Source organism: Peromyscus californicus, unplaced genomic scaffold (assembly GCF_007827085.1).
Source record: "Peromyscus californicus insignis strain IS unplaced genomic scaffold, ASM782708v3 Scaffold_12__1_contigs__length_115047231, whole genome shotgun sequence".
In the NCBI taxonomy this organism is placed as follows: Eukaryota; Metazoa; Chordata; class Mammalia; order Rodentia; family Cricetidae; genus Peromyscus; species Peromyscus californicus.
Window position 1 is genome coordinate 108444902 of NW_026294413.1, and position 17934 is coordinate 108462835.

Below are 17934 nucleotides of genomic sequence, written 5' to 3' on the forward strand. Positions count from 1 at the left end.
GGATTTATCCACAGGGAGATTTGTCACTCATCATCTCACTAACCAGCCAGAGAAGGAACTGGAAAGCTGACAAGGCAGTGAAGGGTTGGTGCAGTTTGGCTAGTTCATGTACAATATAAGCATTTTTCTAAATGAGTGGCTTCCTTTATTTTAAGCAATAACAAAATTTAGAATGACTATACAATTATATTGTACTCTGAATAAAATGAAAATGAATTTGTATGGCTAGTAATGGGGGAGGGCACAAAAAATATATCAAAGAAGAACTTATGTGAGCTCCAAATTTAAAACCTCCCTAGCAGGTAAAACTCTAACACAAACTTAAGTACATGCATCAAATTCACAATGGAGCAGGTTTAAGTAGAATGTTGTCTCTGCACTACTTCTTCATCTTCCCATCTCCTTCAGGGTACACCACTGTCTGCTTACACAGGGATGAACTTCATCCAAGGCAAAGCAGTGTGAGGTCTCTAGAGAATTCACCTGTCCTGTACGAGGGCTGAAGCAAAGATGTCTGATGTAAAGCTCATGGGAAAGGTACTAAGTGAGAGGGCTTAGTACCACAACAAGGCAGAAACATGTAAAATAGTTCATGCAGCCAACCTTATTTATTGAGAAGTCCTAATTTTATTGCCCATTTAATAACATGTTTGTTCAACAAACTAATTTCTCATAAAGCAAAGCACAACTTTTTCTTATAAATAGTATAAATTATTTTATTTACAGAAACTTGTTACAAAACAAATAGACTATATATTTCTTCTCTTTTAAATATCCAAAGTAATTTTCTATCCCTTGACGTTTGTTCATTTCTATACAGCAGCCAACACAAAGTCCAGCTGAGATGCTCTTGATTATGTGTACACATTTATCAAACTATTCACACATTTTAACACAGGAGGATTGCTTTTATAACCAAGCTTAAAAAAAAAAAAGCAAAATTCTTTCAAGGCCCTGCATTCACACTGACAATATGTAGTGCTCATTTCAGTGATCTGAAAAGGTAAAATGTTTTACAATAAGATGTAAAAATGATTATTTTCTTTTAAACAATGAAACTTTTAACAATCATTTTTCAAAGCCTAACTTTTCCCCGGCCTGGGACAGAATGGAGACAGACATTAAGAAACCCCTTGGCAACAGAACTCTTACAGGAGACAGCTGCCTTTATAAGTTACATTGTTTTTCAAATTAAACATTTTGTCAATGTTCTCAGAGGTACTTCTTGTATTTTTTTTTAATACAAAATATTTTAAATATCCTATCTTAAACTCTGTATTTCATGAGTAACAAAACAGCTGCTGGCTGACAACAGTTTATAACCCTTGGTGGCACTGGGCAGTCCATTGCCAGGTAGACGACTGAACCAAAATGTCTTAATGTTAAAACCCCTTATAAAAAATTACCAGCCTTGATGGCTTTTAACTTTTCCCCTAGAACTTTAGAAATAATATTTAGGTGGAAAAGCAAACTCCAGAAGTTCAACTCAGCATTCAAGTCTTTAAAGAGAATCTGTCTGAGCTTCAGCTAGGTTCAGGCACTTTCAGTTTTGTTTTGTTTTGTTTTCCCATTAGTTTAAACCACATCACATACTAATAACACAAGTGTGCTCAGAGTGTTACACACACACACTCACACGCACACGCACGCACGCACTCATGCACGCACAACTAAAAGAAGAGCAGTGTGTCACTTAGTTCCATGTAGTCTATCTGGAAATCAGGCAACTGAGAGAAGCTACGCCCAATTCATCTGCATGAATCCACTCCAGAGACACTAAAAAGGACAGAGACTTTCACAGAACAGAGGCATCCCTTAACTGTAAAGGAAGCGGGTTCTAAACTATTGGCTTGGCAGTGAACCACTTCAAATTATAAAAAGGTATTTATTTTTATTAATTAATAAATAAATACTAGATGATCTCAATTGTACCAAAACAGGATATCAGAAAAAAAGACCTGTGCAAAAATACATATTTAAATATGTACAATTCATTTTTAACAAAATATGTCTTCTGAAATAGGGATACTTCCATATTTATAATAGAACAAGAAATTCCAAAATAAAGATACAAAAGTAGTTGTTTTTTTTTTTAATAATTCTTTGTTCATCATTGCAGCACTTTTTTTTTTTTAAAGTTTAAGAAACTGCAGAAACTGTCATGAATTCTATTGGAAAGAATATAAAAATTATCTTAGTTTTAAATTGACACCGAAGTCTGTCTAGAAACAATCCAAGTACTGCAAATTTGGTTTTTGCAAGTTAATCTAATTCAAAAAATATTTGTACTCCCATATTTTAAATGGTCTTAACTGTTCATCATCATAAAAAGTAGTTGTCAGAGAAAATAAAATATCTGAACAGTCTAAACTTTAGTAGCACTGTTTAGAATATGTCTGTTTGTGGCAGGCAGAATCCAAAATGGCTTTTTCTAATCCCGAGGCTCTGTGTTACCTGGAGATATAATGAAGTTCAATTAAAACCCCAGTCTAAGAAATCAAATGATAACACTCACTAATCTAAGTCTCTACTTTATTCTGAATAAACTTCCAATTGTGGCTCCTATTCACATCTTTCGGAACAACATGACCTGTCTATAAATTCCATCATTAAAAGCAACTTAATTTATAACCATCAAGTCCCCTTGGCTCTGAGAATAAATTCTACCCACACCCCATTGCACTTGTCACCAAGTAATTACTATGTAACTGATCCCCTCCTACCTCCTTCCCACCACTGGGATGAACAACAGACCGGTCCCTCCTAACCTGACCACACTGGTCATCCATGTTCTCTCCTTATAGCTTTCTTCTATCGTCATCTTTAAAACATTCACTGACTGATTGCATAATAAGTGAATAAGATTCTGTTTTCCCTCCCTTAAAAAATTCAACATTTTACATTAATTTATAGTTAAAGTATCTGCATAAAGTCTTTGTGTTCTTACAGAATAAGAGTAAGTGTAGCAATTCACATTATGAGGCTGGTAACCAAGTATTTATTCATTCTACCTGTTGTTGACTGAAATTCCCTGAAACTCAAGTTTGTTACCTAAGAACTGTAGGGAAAGGATGCACTGACTGGACTCTGCCCAGACACTGGCCAGGACAAGGAGAAGAGCCCTGGGGACTGTACTCTTTTGGCCACTCTAGTGTACTCTCCTAAGCCAGAGGACTTGGTTGTCTGTGCAGGAGCTGTGGTACTGGCCCTAGATCCTCCCCAAATTCACTGGTAGACAACTTTTCAAGCAATGTTAAACATTCTTTGGGAGTGGGGTACTGAAAAATCTTAAGAGGGATTTACATCTCACTGAAGGAAGATGGCTGTCACTGTCACGAGAAAGGAGGGTGTGCATGAGTAAACACTGCTGACCCTCAAGCTGCCCCCTCCACGGGCACATCCAAGGCTCCCTGACCACCCTTCCTGTGTCTGCTCCTTGGCCCACTTGCATCCACATCAAATCTCGAGTGGCCTGAAGGGGGCTGTGACACACACAAGGACGGCAGTCCTGAAAGCGACACCTACACTTCTCCAAACATTTCTGAAAGAGGAAATGGGAGTAATGCCTTGGAAATATTTAAGGACATCATAATAACTTTAAAAAGGCAAATCTTAAAAAGCAGACTGAGTAAGACAATCAGTCCACTCTGACACACTGTTCAACATGAATGCATTAACAAGAGAAGTCCGTGTCTTTGGAAATCCTGTAAGGTTTGCCCCACTTCATGATTTTTTTCACCTCCCCAAATCCGGTGTCCCAGCTGGTTTTTCATCACCAAAACTAGTTTTCCTTGTCTCTCCGTCTTCCTTTTCTTCATTGTCCTTTATTTCTCTCCTTTTGTCACACATGCTTTTGTACCATGAAAACTAAGCTTCTGAGATACTTTCAACTTAATATCCGGTTATGAGCAGCTTCAAACCAGTTCTTAAGTTTGAAGAACTTGACAAGCTTCTTATCCCACATTACTTGGAAAGGGCTTGGCTACTATGTCATGATGCATTGACCAACATCAGTATTCTATTCCTGAACACTGCTATAAAAAAATCTAAAGCCAGATATCCTCTAGGAGGCTAGTCAGGATGCAACTCGCTCCCCTTTCTTTGGAAGGCCTCCAGTCTCCAGTTAAAGTGCCTACCTCCTGGAGAGTGACCTACAGGTGAGAATGTGTTCAAAAACAATTCTGGCAGAGAAAGGAGGAAGAGACAGAATGCTCTTGCCAAAACATTCTTTTGCCCAGCCAATCTACTTCAAGAGTGGCTCCATGATATGCTGTAAGTTAAAAACAAAAAGGAAAACAAAACACAAACAAAAACTTCTCACAGATTGGTAGCAAGCAGTCCAGACCACTTTAACACTGATGAAGCAATCCGGTGGCTGAACTTGATCCAGTGTCCTTTGTGAGTACTCACGGCTACAGACACAGCTTCAGGAAATCCTTGTCAAACAGCCACAGGTTACCCTGGAGCCCACACGAGTTTCCAAAGAGACTCAAAGGCATCGTGGGGTCCAGAGGGCAGAGTAGAGGTGTAACTTGTCTTCAAAAACGTCTGGACTATTCCTTCCAGCGGTACTGTCAGCTGTCAGGGACGTGCCTTTGGCTTTCAAAAAGAGAGAGTGAGGAAATATGTAAGCAACTGGCTGAATGCTGTGTTCCCAATTCTACACAAAGATATCTCACACTAAAGTTCCACTGACCTGCTGGGGCCAGGGAGAGCCATCACAGGGCCAGCCTGTAAAGACTTACTTCGGAAAACCGGCAACAAGAGGGGGCTGCCTGGGTTTCCAGCTCTCATGTTTACCTTCTAGTCTAAGTGTTTTGAAATTTGTGCCCTTGATGGCATTCTAGGATATTAATTTGTAACAGAACTACATGTGCTAACACACAGGTGTGGCAGTTTACACCAAGGCACTGCCCACAGCACAGGGAAGAAACTCTGCCCTTCCCATGGGGTAAAATAAGGCCTATTGGCCAAGAACAGACTGGGGGAGAGGGCACTACTACTCATTGCCATGTCTTGGGCTTCCCATATCCCTTCTGTGTTCAAAGACCAGCCAGCCCAAGCAACACCATTTTAAAAGCCGTCTCATCAGGAAACAACAAGGTGGGGTTTCTACTTTTCTAGAAACAGTTTTTGTTTTCAGACAAAGTCTCTCTGTGTAGCCCTGGCTGTCCTAGAACTTAGTATGTAGAACAGGCTGGCCTTGAACTCAGAGAACTGCCTGCCTCTGTCTCCCGAGTGCTGCGATTTAAGATGCGTGTCACCATGTCCACTTCTAGAGACAGTATCCTTTAAAGTGCTCTTAAACCATGTGTTCCTCTGAGATTTTTATGCAGCTCTTTAGATCCCTCCCAGTCAGATAAAACACTATGTAAGGTTCACATATTACCTCTGACTGCAAGCCACAGGGTCCCCACAATTTGTGAAGTATAATTAAAAATAAAAGACAAAAGCATCCTCAACAGAGAGAATCTTTCTATACCATAAACTTGAGCTGCAATTGATTTTAAGAATCCAAACTTGAACTGTCTGGATCTTCCTAGTAAACAACCCCCAACCTCATATGGAGTAAAAGGCAGAGGGAAAATTAATTGGCAGATCATAAACCAAACTGTCCAACAGATATGTAGGCTGTAGTAGACTTTTAAAAAGGGGGTGGAGGAGCAAATTTCACACCCAAGCCTAGCTCTGCAATTTCTCTTTAAACTGGTCCCATGTTGGTGGGTCCATACTCCACTCCCAGGTCTCCCATAAGCATTGTTAAGTCCCTGCTGCCTCCAACACCCACCTCTCCCTCCACCTCTCCCATCTGTTACTTGTGGGGAAGAGGAAGGTCTATACAAGCCCAACGGTTTAAATGAAGACTGTGCACTATGCTACAAACGTGGAGTTGATATCACAACCTCTCCTGTATCCTATCAACCCACAGGATCCACGCTCAGAGGGGGTTTTGAGGGATGACTATATTTTTTCTTGCTGAGTTTGTACTTCTGCCACATGAACTATATGAATAACCACAACATAAGCAAAAGCAAAGTTCACCTTTGCCCAAGTACTCCTACTCCGAAAGGCCAAACTTAAGCAGCTACTTTGAATTTAAATAGATATCTCCCCCATTAATTTTGACATTGTCAATTCACACAAATACTGGAGCAAAGTAAATTACAATAGGAAATACCTTGGCATTTTCTGAAATAACCCTAAGTACTTAAGTTCTGAGGATGAGGAAAAGGGAAAATAACATAAAAGAGAGCCTCACTTTTTAAGTCAGGGCTCTGGGGTGCTGCTGCTGCAATTCCTGTTCGTAAGCAAGGAGAGAAGATATCCTGATGAATGAAATAAGATGAGAGATGAGCTGAAGTTGGGGCAAAAGAAGCTGGAAGAAAACTACATGAGCGACAGTCAGAAGAAACCAACAAGAAGGTTGGGGACAGAGAAGACACAGCACGAGCAAGGCACGACTATGCACCCCGTGAACCGCCTCCTACTGATGGGCAGCTGCACAGTACATGTTCTCTGAAAGTCTGACCTGGAGAGGTTTCAGTCTTCAGCTGTGCCAATCCTGAATCTTTATTTCCCACCTCCCGTGAAAGCAAGGAGGAGAAAATATGGGTGCAATTTAACTAGACTATCTGAAATTGCTCAAGATGACAAATATTTCAAGCTCTTTTTTTTTTTTTTTAAAGGTTTAAAGTAATCGCTTACTAGAATCAGTTGGTTTCAGCCTGGCTTTTTTCATGGGAACATATTAGAATCACTGCACAGATTGAAAATGCTCCCTGCTCCCTTCGCTAACAGCATCAGGACACCAGCTCTGTGCCATTGCAGTCATGCCTGATGCTTTCTTCAGGTCCTAAAGGCACATTTGCTTTTTTGCTTTATCTATTCACTAACATCTTTGAAAGGTACTAGACATTCTGTAGAGATGTTTCCCTTCAGATGGACATAGACTTTCCTTTGTTAAAGATTACCATGAAAGTTGGGCATCCACTATGGGCAAACCAACCAACCCAAGCATAGTTTTCAAAGCTGGCAAAAGACCCCAAGAAAGAGGCAGCAGACACCTCCAGAAGGTCAGAGTCCACGTCCTACCTGATGGAGGAGGGAATTGTTCGTCAGTCCCTGGGCCCCTGGGATGGCGCCTGTGTGTTTCATGTGGACGTTGTTCATGGCTGGCAATTTAGCAACCTTTGGAGGTTTGCTGCCATTGTTGCTGACGCTGCTAGAGCCCGGAGAGCATTTTCTTTTCTTTCCTATGAGTTTGTCTAGAGGAGTGTGCGAGTGTGAAAAACTGCCCTGTGAGCTGACAGGCAGTTCACTGGACTGATGAATGAATGGGCCAAGGGAAAGAGTGGAGTCGCTGCTATTCACCATCACACTCATCCTCTTGATGGACTCTGCAGAGCTCACACCAGGGGGACCCCGTCCTGCCTGCTCGTGCCGCAGGCTCAATGAGAGTGCTTTATTTGTCACACAGTTGAGGCCAATGCTGTGGGTCGATGTTGCTGCAGACAGGTATGGAGTCCCAGAGTGAGCCACACAGTTTTTCCTAAAAGAGTCCACGGAATGAGAGGAGGAGGAGGAGGACGAGGAGGGGGATGACGAATGAACTAACAGTGGGGAATTGCTTTTGCGTTTCTTTCCTGAGCCACCACTGGTACTGCTACTGGCATTGTGACAGTTACTGCTGTTAGGAGAAGACTCCTTGGGCCTTACAGACTTGCTAGGTTTCAATTTCTGAGGTTTTCTGGACAGAGGGGAGGAGGGAACTGAAGAGAGGCTGGAGGGTGTAGAGGGAGATGAGGATGAAGCTGATACTTGTCTGGATTGCATACTGCACACAGGATCCATTGCTCCAGAAACAGCAGGCTGTGCATTTAGAGTGGTTCCATGAGCTGGTACCGATTTGCTATTTGGGGAGATGCAGGTGGATGACAGCAGAACTGGGGATGTAGAGACAGTGGTTGCTGCAAAATAGCTGATCCCACCTTGTGATGTCGGCACAGAATTTGTCCGGTGAGGAATACGGGCAGAAACAGGTGATGTGCTACAGGGCACCGGTGGGATTTTCCTGTAAAAAGGAGATACCATGGGTAATAATTAACAAAGCTGGCCATGGGTGGTTACAGATGGGCACCCAATTATCTTTGGCACTGAGAAACATACCCTTATCAAAGATCAATCCAAAACACAAACCCAATCCTGATGTATCTTTCCTTCCAATTCTTTATGCTTCCTGAAGTTCTGGAAACACTGTGTATGCCTCACTCCTGTTACAATTCTAGCTTCATACCTCCACTGCTGATCTTTCTTATACCCCAAGCACATGCCATAGTGCAAGAACTCCTGCATGTCCTCTGTCTGGGCCACGGCAGTTAGCTCTGGTCTCTGCTCATCACTTTAGTTTCAACTCATCACACTTTAAGAAGTCTGCCCCGGGGGCTGGGGAGATGGCTCAGTGGTTAAGAACACTGGATGCTCTTCCAGAAGACCCAAGTTCAATTCCCAGTACCCACATGGCAACTCACAACTGTCTGTAATCCAGCTCCAAGTTATTTGACACCTTCATACAAACATAAATGCAGGTAAAACACTAATGCACATAAAATTAAGAAAAAAAAAAAGGTTGCCCTGACCATCATGCCTTGCTTATGGTCTCTCAAGGACCCCTGGTGATAGACTTTGTGAGACTGGAGGTGACTTGAATATGTGACTACAAATCATTTACTCTTTTGAAGATGTTGTAACCAACAGCTTATATACCATTTTATCCATATAGTATTCAACACTGAAGAAATTCAAGCAAGGATGAGTTAATTAAGCAATAGGCAGGTGTGACTACTGGCCAGGATACTGCACAGGAGACTTTGTTTGGGTGGTATAAGGAACTATTATTATGTTTGTAATGTCTGGGCAAAGTATTGAGTATGGGATGAGAGATATATTTGGAGAGTCAAACACAAGACATCCCCCTTTTATTTTAGCGCTGAGTTTTTAAAATGTGACAGCATAAAAGAAAACCTAATGAGCCTGACAGCAGTAATAAAATCCAGGTGGTAACAGCTGAACATAAGGGCAAGGGCTCTGGTCCCGACAAGAGAGGAAGCTGGAAGATGACAACTGCTTGAACCAAGGGATGAAGCCATTTTAGTCAAATGAGAGCTGCACCTATTAAAAATAATACAATAGGCCAGCAAAGACTCTGTCCAGACCATCCTACCTTAGCCTGGATGCAGGGACCCTGGCTGATCCAGTCTCCCCTCCAGTCAAGGGACAGATGCGGCCTGAAATGCTGCCATGTGACTTCACTGCTAGCACGAGGAATGAATGTGTTTCTAAATCCCACACTGCACATGGGCTTCTCCACTCAGCGGCACATTATAAGCACTTATGGAGCTTAAGCCACAACCATACTTACCACACAGGAAATCTCAGCGTGAGCACACAGACATCAGCCAGTTCTCAAATCTCTCTAGCAGAGCCCAAGGTGAAGCCCACAGTGAGAAGCCTGTCTCTATCCTTGTGATACTCACTGATATTACTTAAGAGATCTGCCAGAAACGTGAATTCCCAGGCCTCAGCCCAGACAACCACAGCAGAATCTGTCTCTGAACAATGTACCCAGGCAAGTTCTTGAGTGTAGGTTGCTCACTGGATGCAGTACCTGACTATGGCCACTCGGTGGCTCGTGAGGCTGGGACTTAAAGACTGGCTGCCTGAAAAAAAAAAACTCCAAGAAAAAAGATTTCTTCCATAGGCAACATGTGAACCTCTTGGAACAATGTAACTGCTTCCTCTTTTAAAATATCTAATGAGCTAGATAAAGGTATATAAGAAACTAATAAAAAGAGTACTATATGTGGAAATAGGAAGGTAGGAGATGGGGGAACTGTAAAATATCTTTAGGTGACAGCTGTCCCCTGCCCTTCCAGATCAGGGGAAGGTTTCAGAGAGCACAGGAGCTTGAGATGGTCTCGAGATCCAGAGAAAGGGCTGGTGGGATTCCACTACTGTTCGGAGCACCCAGGAGCTACGGAGGACTCATTTTAGGCTCACACTCTGTCTCTGACACCCAAATTTACTATAACAACGGAAGCTTAAGGCGACAAGAGCGCTGCTCAGAGGGGGTCTTCTCAAAGGAAAGCGCTTCGCTGAGCCAGTATGACAGGCCCAGGACACTGTGACAGGACCCTGCAGTGTCTCACAAAGGCCCGTGAGCAGTTCCCTGGGCGAGACGTGCTAAGCTCCCCCAGTATATTAAGGGCTATGAGAAAAGGTTGGCCAGAAATCAACTTACAGCACTTTGGCTGCAGGAAGCATTTCTAGAACACTTATGGCTGGGTCCCCAATCCACATCCCTATTCACCTCAAGTTAGCTCATCACTGAACCACACATATTCCCCATTGCTGCACTGACTTTTCAAAACAAGTCATGAGGCTAGGATGTATGTACCTCAGTGGGTAGAATGCTTACTGAGCATACATTCAGCTACAGGTTTGATCCACAACACCACATAAAACCAGGCATGGTGTGCCTGTAATGCCAACACCCAAAAGGTAGAGACTAGAAGATCAGAGTTCAAGGTCAACTTTGGCTTCATAGCAAGACTGAGGCCAGCCTGGGATTAAAAAAAAAACAAAAAACAAAAAAAAAAAAACAAAACTAGCTACTGTGAATGAATAAACCAGAGTTCATGTCAATGGACAGGAGTAAGTAAGTAATGAGGTGGTCATCCTTGACAGACCCTGCCAGAGCAGAAGCTGCCTTTTCTGAACTCATGGCTCCTGTCCACACAAACCACTAGGAACTAAAACCACAACTACTCCATTGCTGGCTGCAGATCACTTACTGATCCAGGAAGATTAGCAGTGTGAGAAAGTGTGCTGTCCTTCAAAACTGAGGAGTGCAGGAAGAAGGGGACAGCCATGCTGGCTGCCCTCAGCCTACTTACCGCTGCTTCATCTAAGTCCTACCAATGTCATGGAGACAGACTTTCTGACTAGAGTCGAAGGCCCCAACCAGCTGTAGCTAACTACCAGGAAACCAAGCCACGAGAGCAAATGGCCTATCATCATTCAAAAGGTGCTAGCCAATGATACCCACACGGTGAACCCTGGATGGGCGGGGATGACTTGAGAGTCCCTGTAATAAAATATCCCACTGAACACAAGTCTTCCCAAACATTCTTCTAAAAGACATCCCAAAGTCAAAAGAGCTTTGGAAATGTTCTTCTTTATACAAAGATATCTCCTGCATTGACAGTTGCAGCACTTAGTGCTACATATGAAAGTGCTGCATATGAAAGTAAGCTTGCTTGAAATGCTGAATTAAAGATTTTGTTTTTGGCCAAGAATCCCTTATTTTTCTTATAAGCTTTTTAGTAAATACTAGCATACATACTACTACACAAGATTTTTCAAGGGTGGGATGACACAGCTAAGTGATGGAGTGCTTAGCTATCCTGAGGATGCTGTTCCATCCCATCACGACAAAACCAAAAACCCCTGATGTAAAGCTACAGATCCAAGCTTGCTGTGGGATGTCTGTCCGTACGCTGTGAATGTGTTGCTCTTATTGAATAATTAAGAAGCTGTTTTGGCTTATAGCAAGAAAGCTTACAGCCAGGTGGGAAACCCAAGAGAGACACAGAGAGAAGAGGTGGATTTGAGAGAGATGTGATCCAGCCACCGAAGAAGGAAGATGTGAAAGTACAGGCAAGCCGCGAAGTCATGCGGCAAGACCTAGATGAATAGGAGTGGGTTGAATTAAGTTGAAAGAGCTAGCTAATATACACTGGATCTATAGGCCATACAGTTGATAATTAACATAAGCCTCTGTGTAATCATCTTATAAGTGGCTGTGGGACTGGGAAACTTGGTCTACACAAGCTCGCGACTCCTCTACTTAAAACCAGCTCCCCACTGCACCCAGCAGCCCCAGTGCTGCCTGGCCCTGCTAGTCTCTTGGGCCTTGTCTGGTTGTTTCTCAAGGCATCATCACCTTTTCTGACTAGGGACCTTCACATATCAGGTCTCTCCTCTGGAGAGCAACACTGCTCACGCCCTAGAGACAGCTCTTCCAGACCCATATTCTATTATTTTCCCATAGAAGCTCTGTTTGGAAACAAACTGCCACCTAGCAGTCCCACCACTAACCTGTACATCTGCTTAATTAACTAAAAAAGAGAAAAAAGGAAAATCATCATCATGTAGCAAAGACTTGTACAAACTCAACAGTTAACAGTCCCCAGCATACAGCTAGCTCCCGGTAGGTGCGGTGGTGACTGTTTCTTCCAGTATCTCTCTGACAAGCTGTAACCTCTGCTGTTGACTCATTTTTGTGTCCCTACCGACATGAGGAGGTCCTCACGTGTGGGAGTCCTTCTACTTTGAGCCCAGAACAAGATGTGGTTGAAGAGAGTGAATGAATATATGAAAGAATAGTACTTTCTTCCTACAGCTAGCTAATGGCAGAGTCTTAAAAACAGAACTGAGGTCACCAAGACAATGCAGCCCTGGGACAGGTCACCTCACCACCACCACAAGGTACTTACTTCCATAGCTGCGCATTCAAATGCTTCTCTACCATGAGGTTAAGGGCACAGCGAAGCCGGTTCCACCTGGAGTCAAACACGTAGTAACCTCTTCCAATCTGCCGGCTCCCAAATGTGCAAAACTGAAAGAGAGCAGAGTGTCCCTGCGTGTCACCTCCGCTGCCAGCACAGGGGCCAGGGGTCTTTCACATTTAAGAAAGGAACAAGACACCAAAGAAAAGACAGCTGAAATGCCTTGAGTACCAGAAGCTACGAAACATGAGAGCAACAGTGCCTAGCACTAAACTTTGAGGAAGGAAAACATGAGGGGACCCAGGTAAGTACATAGCACTCTAAGGTGCTCCATGGACAGCCCTGTCCAGGGCTCTGCCACCACCGCTCAGTACCCTGTCTATGCTGCCTTGGGGAGGCCACCGCATTACCGAGGCTTACCGATGCTGGCTGAGGATGATGACCTGAATAATGACAGTCCAGTTTTTCAACAGACTCTTCTTTGTCATCGCCTTCACCCTCCTCACTAGACAACCGAGAAACTGGCTCAGTGGCAGGCAAGGGAGGGTGTGGAGACTCGTGGCCTGGAGGAGGGTCAATGGGGGTACTCCCGCTTTGCTGAGCAGGGCAGCCTGGAGGCCTGAATGAGTGAACAGTACAGCACAGCTCAGAACAGAAGCACAAGCTAGTCATCAGCATCCTTAACTCAGACACATATCTAAAACCAGAGGATAGAGGAGAGGAAGCAAGCCCACCAGCCCTAAGGCAGCATGCTCTGTGTGTGTGTGTGTGTGTGTGTGTGTGTGTGTGTGTGTGTGTGTGTGTGTGTCTGTCTGTCTCCGGAGGTGGGGGTGGGGGGGTGGAGGTGGGGTAGGGGGTGAGGGCAGGTGGGCATGTGAAGCAAGTCCCTCAGCCCTAAGGCAGCATGCTGACTCTGTGTGGGGTGGGGCTTTCCTTAGCATCTCAGTTCTAAGGTTAGTGTCTGGCAGATACAGCTTATAACTGTTCTTCCCCTAGGGCCATCCGGTGTCCAAGCCCTTCTTCCACTCTCCCTAAAGAACAGGGACACACGTGAAACCTAAGAGGATTCTTTCATTGACTACTCTTCACATTTTCAAAATATTTTTAACAATATCTGATTTGTATGGTAATTGGCAAAGTACTCTAGTATAACCTAAAGGGACAGAAGGAGATGAAGACTGAAGTCTCATCACTGCTTCACAAAGGTCAGCCTGGACATCATTACTCATGGGTGATATTTCTTCCTACATCTTGGATAGCCTAGTGGTTTCTAGGTAAATCTTACTTCAGATGAAAAATCTTCACTGAGAAGATGCCAAGGAAAGAATGCGTAAGGAATTTTGGTCCGAGGTCTGACTGTATTCTTGGAAGCCTCCACTGACTTCTTTCTCTACACTTTGTTTCTAACCAGGGCTCATGCTGGGCTGCTCTGACATGGCCAAGTGTACACTTAGGTTATCTAGAGGAAGATGCGTCTACCTTAACGGAGTCATCCCAAGGACCAGATACAAGAGGGAAAAAATTCAGCAGCAGCAGCAGCCAGGGGCTGGTACACCAGCAGCAGCCCTGTGGCCAACTCCTAAAGCTCACACTGTATCCTCACACCTCTCAGTCCTCCCCGACCCTCCTCTGGAAAGGGCCAAAGTCCTGTGCTTCAACTTCGTTAAACAAGCACACATACACACCATCATCACTGTCTGAGTTATGAACACAGTAAATTCTTATTAAATCACTCTAACCCACTGCTTTCTAGGCTGCTAAAATGCCTACTTGATGCTGAAGACAAAGTCCCAAATGAGTGCATGAAAATCCATGTTGATAAACAGATGCTATTAATGCTAAATGCTTGTCCACAAGATTTCTCACTACTTTAATTTGCAAAGAAAACCTAAAAATAAATGGCCAAAGCCATCTGAAACATTCCTACTAGGAACCTGAAGGCAAGACCCAGTCTCAGCTCTGCTTATCAGTGTCAAGAGAAACCAGGCACAGGACCACCGCAGGGCAGGTACGTCTAACTTTACACTAGTGTTTGCATTTAGACCTAGGAGCCCTTGTCAAAATTTACTGAAGACTTCAACAGTTTTTACAGTAAAACCTAATTTAAAAAATGCCAACTCCCAGCCGGGCGGTGGTGGCGCACGCCTTTAATCCCAGCACTCGGGAGGCAGAGCCAGGCGGATCTCTGTGAGTTCGAGGCCAGCCTGGACTACCAAGTGAGTTCCAGGAAAGGCGCAAAGCTACACAGAGAAACCCTGTCTCGAAAAACCAAAAAAAAAAAAAAAAAAAAAAAAAAAAAAAAAAAAAAAATGCCAACTCCCACGGTGGCGGTGGTGCAGACTTCTTGATGGCACAGCTGTGCAGGAGATGGAGGGGTACAGAGGACACAGGGTGTCTAGACACAGGGTGTCCCTGAAGGCTTGGCTTACCTTGGAAGACTAGGGGTATGAGGTTTCGGTTTACTAGCTACGAAAGGCTTTGATTCTGAAGAAAGGTGTGGCTCCTGTGGCGTCCGAGGAGGGATGGGATGCGGGTCCCTGAGAGGATGTGGTGGTTGCTGAGAGTCTGGATGGCGAATCAATTCCTTTTCCCTGGTTTTGTTTTTGTGCTCGGCCAGTAACACATCAAATCGTTTTCTTCTACCCTGAACAGCTCTCCGCTGGGTTAAGGAATGTGTCTACAACACACACATGCAAACAAAAACAAAAACAACAAACACAGAAACCGAGGAATTTCAATAAGAAGTTTAATATGCTGTATATCCCAAGCATATCCCTGTAAAAGAGCATGCTATATAGCTTTCAAAGATGAGATGTCTCCACATTTACTAAACGGAAATCTTTTCAGAGAAGCTCGAATCACACACTCTAGCTTTTAACCGTACAAACTTGGGCATGCTATGCCTCCTGAGGAGAGGAGCAGCACTCCCTGTGTTACCAGAGGACAGGTACTCATGGTCTGTGCCATTAAGTCAACTCATAGGCTCTTAGGAACTTCATTAAATGTATTTTTTGAGTAACTGAGGACAAAAATCAAACACGGTTGCTTTTCTCTACTCTAACAAAATAAGGGATGGAGAGAGGGGCTCGGGGCTCATAGAATCACAAAGGCAGTCTGGAACAGCCAAGAAAGACTTGAGAGGAAGAGAAGAATGCAAGGCAGAAAGGGAAAGAGCTGTGAACAGGAGTCAGAGTGCAGCAGCCACCAGACACACAATGGCATCTGGCTCCCATGGGTCCAGTCAGTATTTCAGAGACAGGAGACAGGCACACAGAGAATGTGGCAGTTCTGGCTTTAAAAAGGTGACTAATATAAACCAACTCTTGATCACATCTTACAAGAAAACATCACATTATCAAATGCACTCGGTCCTCCATGTGTATGCTGTGGTACTCACACACAAAAATGTACAGAAAAATAAATGAAAAGTTTAAGAAAAATAAAAGCAAAGCCCCTCACACAGGTACGAGCCGTGGTAACTCACACAGGATTTTCTTAAATTGGGGATTTTTTTTTTTTTTGTCACAAGTAATTTATACAAGCCAGGGAGCCAGAGAACACTGGCTCCCTGTGGGTGAGAGGGGGGGGGTGGGGGAGAGAAGGTACGGTACTAACAGCCCTGTATACACCAGCCCTGACTTCAGCTACAGAAAGCACCTACCTTGCAAGTCAAAGACCTGGTGCAGGGCTTCTTGGTATCCAGATCAATGACCCCGCAGTGGATGTCAGGATCAAACTCTCTTTCTGCCAGGAGCACACAAACGTTATTGCAGTAGGTGAATCAAACCCATCCTTCATTGTTTAAATAAGAGGAAATCTCAAGGCAGACAAACTAAAGCTGTAGTAAGTGCCATGTTATTAATGAATATACTGCAGATGAGGTGTGAGCACTGTAATGACATTATTATCCTCACTGAAAGGCTACAACTACTACCAGATGCCTGAAAAAACATTTACTTATTTTGCATAAGAATATTTATATTCAGAAAAATCTTGAGGAACAAATTTTCATAACAGCACACAAGTGTGTGCACACACAAGCAAGCACGCTCTTTAACTCTCCCCATGGCTCAAGCTGACCAGCTTTAAGAAGGCCTTTCATTTACAGTCTGTGCACACCCAACTTTCTGTACACAGCTTAAGAGAGAGCTGTAATGTTACCTGATAATCTCTTATTTAAAAACTTCCTGTTATTAGAACCGTCTTCAGATTTCTTTTCCAGAGTGGGCGCTGCAGGAAGCCCTTTGCCATTCAGAATCTGTCCAGGTGAAGGCAAGGTTGGCTTTGGTATTGAGGGGCAGTGAAGGCCAGGCTTGACTGCAGAGCTCACAGGAGCAGGACAGGCTGGCCCCGCTGCGGATTTCAGTAGTGTGCCATCCATCTTCGGATGTGTCTTTTCCACCTTCACAGAGGGCGTCATGCTGCTGTAGGGGAAGTGAGAATGCAATCAACAAGTGTCCTGTTCACTCCAAAGGGATGGAAGCAGAGCTTAGCTCTACCTGAGTATGCACAGGTCTGGGAATGCCCTTGTACATTTTGTTTGAACCTCTAAGAAAGGTGAATGGTGAAGTTCATAGCTCTTTTGACAAAAAGCCCAGTGGATAAAACTGACCTGTTTTTATCCTTTCAGAAACATTTTCCCATGGACCAACCAATGGGGAACTCAGACCTAAGAGTCAATGCAGTTTCTTTTCTTTTTTTCTTGTTTTGGTTTAACAAGTGTTCATTTACTGATGAGTGGGAATACAGTCCATCAGAACACATGGCATGTACTTGGGGGAGAACTGGATCAATTGCACCGCAGCCCTTCAGTGAACCTGCTAGTCAATGCAGATTCTGAATCAACTGTGCACTGCAGCTTTCAGTCAACCTGCTGGTCAATGCAGATGCTGCAGGCACAACATGAATGCAGCGTTCTAGAAAGGACCAAGATGACACCACAGAATCCAAGAGAACACCTCACAAGAACTATTACTTTAACAAAGGGAATAATTAAAACAAACACGACTGAGTACATGTCACTCAAGTCTGAAGCAACTCTGTTTCTGCCAACAAGGAAGAGTGCTGAATCAGCACATGGTGCTACCATTCGGGTTCCCCAGTCCCTGAACTCAGGCTCCTAGGACGTGAGCTTAGGATAGACACATCTGGCAACTGGTAGGTGAACAGGAAGACCTGTGCCACTAACAACAATTTCTCTTACGATCTAAGTGACACTGTCATTTTGTTTCTTGGTAAAAATGATGTCAACAAAACCCTAATGGTTCACACGGTCCCCCTTCTAAGCCTTCACATGACAATGGAGGTTTGGTAAGTGCAGGCACACTCTGGTGGAGTCTGGACTCTAACAGCCGCTAATCTGGCAAGT

The 17934-nt window shown here is 43.8% G+C and overlaps 1 protein-coding gene across 10 annotated transcripts in view; it reads right to left on the reverse strand.

Moving 5' to 3' along the window:
- Window positions 1–589: 589 nt before the first annotated feature.
- Atxn7 (ataxin 7) overlaps window positions 590–17934 on the reverse strand; it is a 157446-nt gene continuing 140101 nt past the window's right edge. For 5 of the 10 annotated variants that reach the window (XM_052734089.1, XM_052734090.1, XM_052734092.1 and 2 more), the window contains 8 exons: window positions 16728–16990; window positions 16228–16310; window positions 14996–15243; window positions 12987–13185; window positions 12555–12676; window positions 7093–8071; window positions 6260–6326; window positions 590–4599 (listed from right to left, as the gene is read on the reverse strand). In XM_052734089.1, coding sequence (XP_052590049.1) covers window positions 4490–4599; window positions 6260–6326; window positions 7093–8071; window positions 12555–12676; window positions 12987–13185; window positions 14996–15243; window positions 16228–16310; window positions 16728–16990 — 2071 coding nt within the window. In that variant the 3' untranslated portion in view covers window positions 590–4489. Of the gene's footprint in view, window positions 4600–6259; window positions 6582–7092; window positions 8072–12554; window positions 12677–12986; window positions 13186–14995; window positions 15244–16227; window positions 16311–16727; window positions 16991–17934 lie in introns of all 10 variants that reach the window. The other 5 variants (XM_052734091.1, XM_052734093.1, XR_008217204.1 and 2 more) reach the window with 5 other exon arrangements.